Here is a 6,878-nt window from a genome sequence, read left to right as displayed (position 1 = left end):
TTATTTTATTATTTTTACTTTTTTACCGCGGCACCATTCCATGCACCTCCCCCAACAGGGAACAATAATTTGACTCACCAAAATGAACGCGCTATTCGAAACACACTTTGGTGAAAAAATCAAGAGTGCCATTCCTGTACATTCTTTTATCCTGTGTTGTATAATCAGCACTCAGTACAACTACCCGAGTTGCACCAAAATGAAATGCATCCCGCTGGACCTGTGCTGGACTTGCGCTGCACTTGTGCTGAACTTGCGCTGCACTTCTGCTGAACTTGCGCTGCACTTCTGCTGAACTTGAGCTGCACTTGTGCTGAACTTGCGCTGAACTTCCTTATGTTGATCTATCGAGGCGGCGTGTGGAAGTCCAAGTGGGTGTAGCCCCCTACGTGGGCCAAGACGGCGGCAAACTCAGCAAAGTCGGCACAGTGACACTGCAACAATGGGCAGTTGGACCAGCTGGCACATCATGACAGTTACAAGGCAGCAGGTGGATGAATTGACCAGCCTGCCAATCTGCCCTTAAATCAGCCACTGCTCCTACCAGATGGCACAAACTCTCCGCTTCTGGCACAAACTCTCCGCTTCTGGCACAAACTCTCCACTTCTGACACAAACTCTCCTTTGCGGGCACCACCCTCTTGAGCACCACAAATGGAAGGACCTGCAAAATGTTGCCATTTTGCGATCCATCCTTCTGCGCGATGATGAACAGAGTAAAGGAGAAGAACATTTTATACACAGATTATCTGTTCACAAAAAGGAGACCCCCCACCCCACCTCCTAAACCTTTTCTATCGTGACGTTTGACTTAGTCACCCCCTCCGCCCCGTTACATCGCGCTTGTTGCGTATGTCACATATGCCTCTCCTCTGTACATCCATTAGTTTACCTGACATAATAAGCCTCCTTTTCGAGCACCTTCCGCAGCGACCTACCCCGCCGCTTCTAAAGGAGTAAGTACTACACGGATAGGCACCTCCCCTTTTCCACTCAAACGGTATGACCAACCTGGGTCAAATTTTTTCCAAAGTGCGAGTTTGTAATGTGGCATTATGACTCCCCCTACCCCCCCTATGAGAGATGCAAATGTGATAATAAGGCAGCACAATAAGTAGCCAATTTTTTTTTTTCCTCCCGTTTTTGCTGTGCCCAACCGAGTTGATGGGTTTTCCTCTCCCTCGATATCCTTCCCATTTATTTAAAACCAACACACAGGGATGGTAAAATTCGTATCCTTCTTGTTAGCGAGCAAGAAAAGGATAACATCGGTGAACATTTTAGAGGGAGCCTTGGCATACTACGTGGTGAGTCGGCTTAGTAGCCTACTCTTTTCTCAAGAGAGCACAAAATATGACATTGAAATATGCTCCTGTGATGAGTTAAGTGTGAGCAATCTGTTTCACTCGAAGGTTATTCATTTCGGGGATGTAGATGATGAGGAGGAGCTGAAGAAATTTCTCCGGACGGTTGTGCTGCGAGAGGGGCAACAATATTCGTCCGCCAATTTAGGGGAGGAGGAGGAGAAGAAGAAGGAGGAGAAGAAGACGAAGAAGACGAAGAAGGAGGCCGCTCCGGAGGAGCAACCTCACTTCAGCAAAAATAGCGAACGCACAAGTGAAAACTACAGCCGGTGGAATGTCTTCATTTTAAAAATTTTATTTCTCCTGTATTCCAATGGAAGGGGAAGGGAGAACAAGCATTTTGACCAACTCGCTTCATACATCACATCACTCTTTCATCGCGAAAATGGAATTATCAAAAGGAAGGACAAGCTGCTCTTCCTGTTTTTGTTTTTTTTCTCTTCACAAAGAGGGACCCATGGAAGGGAAGGAAGCGCCACGTAGGGGGACGTTGTTCCCAGTTCGCCACAAAGGCAGACAGAAAAAAAAAAAAAAAAAAAAAAAAAAAAAACATCCCCAAAGACTGCAAATCTTTTTATGAGCAACTGAGGAGAAGACGATGTGACAAGTTGAGGCTCCGAGCTGCACACAAATTTATTCGCAATGGTTTATGCCACGTCCATCTAATCAAAGAGGGTACCAATGAGCAGTTACACAATGGAGAGGACAAAAAAAGAGTTCTAATTCTGTGTAAAAAGTCGCTTCGATACCTCAGCGAGATGTGTGCAAATTGGAATAGTTCGCAAAATTGCGCGAGCAGTGATAACTGTCCCAACTGCCTGAACAGGTCAGGTGAACTTGAGGGGGGAAAAAAAAACCCTTTGGCTAAGGAAAAACAAGAAGGGGTAAAAAATGCACCCCTCTGGAAACTGCTGCACAAAATGAACCACAGGAAGGTGTGCGGTTGGGGATCTGCTGTGAAAAGGAGAAGGTGCACAAAATGGGGCATCTCACTGGAGGGGCGCAAGGAGGAAGAAGAAGGGGCCCCATGGGAAGGGGGGCCTAACCAAAATGGACAGTACCACATAAATCTATGCAACAGTCCACCCATCCAAGACACACTCTTCACCTTAACCTGTTTATGCATATGCCTTCTATGCAATACCAACTGCTACAACCATTACTATCGTTTGATGAGTCTGCTGAGGGAGAGGAGGAGCTTCCACCTACACGAGCGGGTGAACCACTTCGTCAACGAGTTAGCCAAGCAGGACGCAAAGTGCCAGCATATATGGAATATGAAAAATGCTCTCCTCTATCTATACGTGGAGATGTGCCTCAAGATGGGCCACTCAGTTGTGAAAAAAAGGAGGCGCAAAAAAGATGGGAAAAATTTAAGTCGTCGAATGGGCTTTTCAACCTACCGTAAGGAGATGTCCACCCAGGGTCTACCATCCAAAGGGGAACCAAGTTGTATACAAAGAAAAAACAAAAAAAACGTGCATGCTTCTTCAAATGAGAAAATTTTAAAATATGTGAAGGACGATTTCCGATTTTTTGAAAACATCATGGAGATCCAGTCGTACAACTACATGGCCACGTCACACATTTGCACGTTTTATCAGCTTATCGTTTTTCTTTGCTCGAGAAAGAAGAAGAGTCGTTGTGAGAGCACCTCAATTTGCAAAACGATAGAGAATCAGTTTTACAGAGTTGTAAAGAAAAATGCTTACTACTACGCCATGCACAATTCGTTCCTTCTGGTTCATCTGCAGGATGTGTATCTCTCCCTGGTGGAGTGGCTAAGGGGCAGCTACTACGTTGTCGTAAGGACAAACCTGTTCACGTATAGTTTCGACTTGGTCAGGGGGCATGAACTGTGCAGTGACGCGCGGTGGGGAGTGGCGAAAGGGGGGGTGCCTGGCAACCATCGCAGCGATGGTCCACACCACGGGGGAGAGGGACCCATACAGGCAATGCCCAACCCGAGGGAGAAGATCACCCACAGGGATGAAGCGCACATGGGGTACTACCCCCCCGAGAGAAGCCCTTTTTCCCACCATAAAAGTACATACCTCGAGTTTATCCTCTTTGAAAAGGGCGGGGGAAAAAAAAAAAAAATTATGAACAGGTCAGAAAAATTACGCCGCAAATGTTGTACAAAAAATTGAAAAGGAGAATAAAAAAATATAAAGTTCATTCCAGACAGATGATCCACCTGTTAGACAAAATATATAGCGAACAAATTTACATCCATTTTTATTCCAATGGGCTAAGGAACGTGTTGTACTGCCGATGCAACTGTAACTTTTTTTTCCTCGAGATGGTCTGCAATGTAATCCTGCCGCTCCAGCTGAAGCGGCACACTGGAGGGAAGAAGAATGACTCACCAATTGGGAGAAGCGATGAATGGAAAGGAGCATCCTGTGTGCAAAATAAACAAACGGAAAAAAAAACACACACACAAGAAGAAACATCTCAGCTGCTGCGCTCTGTAGACCGTTATCTCGCTAAAGAATTGGAATACCTCCTTCATGAGTACACTCGCTTCAGGGTAAAATATAGCGAGGAAAAAAAAAGCAATCTCACCAAGCGAGTTAGCAGACTGCTCAAACGGTGTGCACATATTCGTAACACGTGGTATTATCACAGCCGCGCTTCGACAAAAGGGGACATTAAAACGAAACGGAAAGGGTGGATTGCAAATGGGTTGCTCACGGTTGGCCAGCACGGCGAGGATGACCCAACTTCACACCCCAGAAAGGAAAAGACGCAACAAACGGGAGAAGCGACGTGTCCCCCCGTTCTGGTAAGCTATTATGGCATTTTTTTCAAGTGCATAATTTACACCATACATGAATACGCTTTGCAGATATGTGGGGTGCTACGCGGGGGGGAAGACCACAAGGGAAGTGCAAGCCGGAGATGCAGACAAGTCCCATCGTCATTTGTTGACTCAGAATATTTGCAGCACCTCAAATGCCCCCACCATCTGCTTCCTCCATTTGAGGGAACCAAACAAAGCGGCGAAGCAATCCCCCCTGACACTCTCAACTGTAGTGATAATTTACACACCTTGAGAAAAATATACCTAGACATATTACACTTTTTTAAAGCCACAAAAATGAGAGATTGGAAGAAAAGGAGCACCCCGTTTGGCCACGTGACCAGCCGCCAATCTGAGACGCAACCCAGAAGAGGTTCAAACGAAATGCCCTTTTTGAAGTTCCTTTTTTCCGCTAATTTCTACCTCTTCTTGTGTGAGCACAGGTACGCGTTTTACCTTCTACGGGAGGTGCTTCGGGCGCTCCATTTCATCTTCCCGCGGGTTATGCGGCGGGGTAGGCCGCTGTGGAAGGGGCCGGGCTGACGTAGCCCCCCACATCCTTGAGCTCCCTACCCCGAGTGCATGCCCCACTTTAACCATTTTTTTTGTGAATTTTTTTGTAAACCCAAATGTCGCCCTTATATCCCTGTTGGGAAGAGGCGTGCGTAAATTGTTGGGGTCCCACAAAAGTGAGGACAAAAAAAAAAATATAAAAAAAATAAAATAAAGAAAAAATAACAAAATGGACACTGGCCCGCATGCACGTTTGTCATACATACAAGCGAACACACGTACACCCATTCGGGCATTCGTACGTAGGTGGCCGCCCCCCCGCAATCGCAGAAGTGGGGACGATGCGGGGGGTACCAAAGGGGAAAACAAAGAGCCATGCTCAGATGTGGGCATATCTGCATGGGCATGTCTACATGGGCGCATCATCTAGATGAACATTTTTGCATACGCTTGTTGACATCCACGGGGTACCCCCCCGGGGGGTGTAGGCCATTGGGGGGTCCTTCCTCTCTGCTTCCTCGCCGCTACCCCTCTTCACCGCTACCCTCTTCACTGCTCCGCGCTGCCCCCTCGCGCCTGGTCCTTCCCCTCCTGGCGGTAGGCAAATATCGCGCAGGCGCACTTCCGATGTTTTACGTAATCACTCAGGATGTAGCGAACGCGCTCGTTGAGCAGGTCGTAGAGCTTCATGTACCTCAGTTGCAGCTGCTTCCTCACCTTGAATTCTTTTTCAATAAGCAACTTAATTTTGCAGTTACTATTTTGAATCTGCTTCCTCAGTTGTTCTAAATTATTTTGAAAACTCCCCAATTCACGCTCATACATCTGCTTGTCGCAAAAATTTAGCACATATTTGAGGTTGTTCTGTTTAATCTGTTCCTCATTTTGTAACATGGCTACTTTTTCTTCCAACATGCTCCTTATGGAATGCTTCTCTGTGATTTCCATTCTAAGTGATTTCAACTCCTCCGTCATTTTGGAAATCTTTTCACGGTAGTTCTTCTCCTCTTCATCTTTGAAGTTGCTGTAGTCTACCTCCTCACTCAGAAATGTCAAGGGGAAGCTGTCAAATAGGATATGCTGCTCTTTGTTCATCCTTCTTGGAACGGCTCAGCAGGGGTTGTGTATGCTATGGGGGGGGAGTTAAAGTTACACAAATTGGTGCATTTTTTTTTGGGGGGGGTGGGAAGCTACTACCCCTGCTTCTGTACCGTGGTGATGATTCCACTTCAACTCTGTACGTTTACCCCCTTTGGAGCTTCCCCTCCCCCCCTTTCCTTCTGTTTGGCCTTTTCTTCACCGCGTCCTTTAGCTCCAACCCTATATTATGCTTACTTCGGCTGATCCTTGACTTATTTTTTACTCACCCTTATGACAATTGCAACAGGGTGGATAAGCAGTCAAGGTGCTCGAAAAAGCTGTAATGTTCGTGTACCCTCCCACCGAGCGTACGCACGCTTGTTTATCAGTAAATCGAAAAAATGGTATACAATAAGTAATGTTTAGCCGTTTGGTCCCCCTTCTCTTGGAGAAAAAAAGGTCTGTCAATTTTTTTTCCACTCCGGGGTGGTCATCAGTGATTTGCTAGCTCGGTATTAATTCATCCTTCTCATTTTGCGACGATTTTTTTTTTTTCTGCCTTCATAACGTCGGTCACGCCTTTCTGCGTGTTGCTCGTCCGTCATGCCTTCCAGCTCGTTACTCATCGGCCATACCTTCCAGCTCGTTGCTCATCGGCCATACCTTCCAGCTCGTTGCTCGTCCGTCATGCCTTCCTGCGCGACGCCCATTCTGCATGCATCGCCGCGGAAAAGTTTCACTGTCCCCACAAAAAATGAACAATATATGATCATTGCCCTTTTTTTTTTTTTTTTTCCCAACGGGGAAATAAACACCGCAAAAAAAAAAAATTAAAAAAAAATGATCAGTTTGGAAGCGCGCATCCTATCAGGCCGTACAGCATCCTTCTCTCTCCCCATGTGTGTCACTCTCGCAAAATATTCTTCTCTCCAACGATGAAAGTATCAAAATGGCTGACGCTTATGTTCATGTCGTGCTTCTTGCAGAAATCGCGAATGACTTGGGAGACCTTCCGCTTGGTATCGTCCAGCATGTACTCCTGAGAGGGGGGGGGGGAAAAAAAAAAAAAACGGGGAGTGGGATGAAGTGGATAAATCGATAAAACGAATGGAATC

General features: G+C 46.3%; 3 protein-coding genes across 3 annotated transcripts in view; 1 reads left to right on the top strand and 2 right to left on the bottom strand.

Annotated features, from left to right (window-relative positions):
* Positions 1 to 2,284: 2,284 nt before the first annotated feature.
* On the top strand, positions 2,285 to 4,713 carry PCYB_084440 (hypothetical protein; the record flags this gene model as incomplete). The annotated part of the gene is made up of 2 exons (XM_004222182.1): positions 2,285 to 3,227; positions 3,443 to 4,713. The coding sequence occupies 2 exons, from the start codon at positions 2,285 to 2,287 to the stop codon at positions 4,711 to 4,713; spliced, it is 2,214 nt and encodes a 737-aa protein (XP_004222230.1).
* Positions 4,714 to 5,232: 519 nt separating this feature from the next.
* Positions 5,233 to 5,778, bottom strand: PCYB_084430 (hypothetical protein; the record flags this gene model as incomplete). The annotated part of the gene is made up of 1 exon (XM_004222181.1): positions 5,233 to 5,778. The coding sequence occupies one exon, from the start codon at positions 5,776 to 5,778 to the stop codon at positions 5,233 to 5,235; it is 546 nt and encodes a 181-aa protein (XP_004222229.1).
* Positions 5,779 to 6,667: 889 nt separating this feature from the next.
* Positions 6,668 to 6,878, bottom strand: part of PCYB_084420 (elongation factor) — a gene marked incomplete at both ends in the record, with an annotated part of 1,404 nt that continues 1,193 nt past the window's right edge. The window contains one exon of the mRNA XM_004222180.1: positions 6,668 to 6,802. Within this exon, the coding sequence (XP_004222228.1) occupies positions 6,668 to 6,802 (135 nt within the window). The remainder of the gene's footprint in view (positions 6,803 to 6,878) is intronic.

This window comes from Plasmodium cynomolgi, chromosome 8 (assembly GCF_000321355.1).
Source record: "Plasmodium cynomolgi strain B DNA, chromosome 8, whole genome shotgun sequence".
Lineage (NCBI taxonomy): Eukaryota > Apicomplexa > Aconoidasida > Haemosporida > Plasmodiidae > Plasmodium > Plasmodium cynomolgi.
This window is presented reverse-complemented; position numbering and strand designations above follow the sequence as displayed.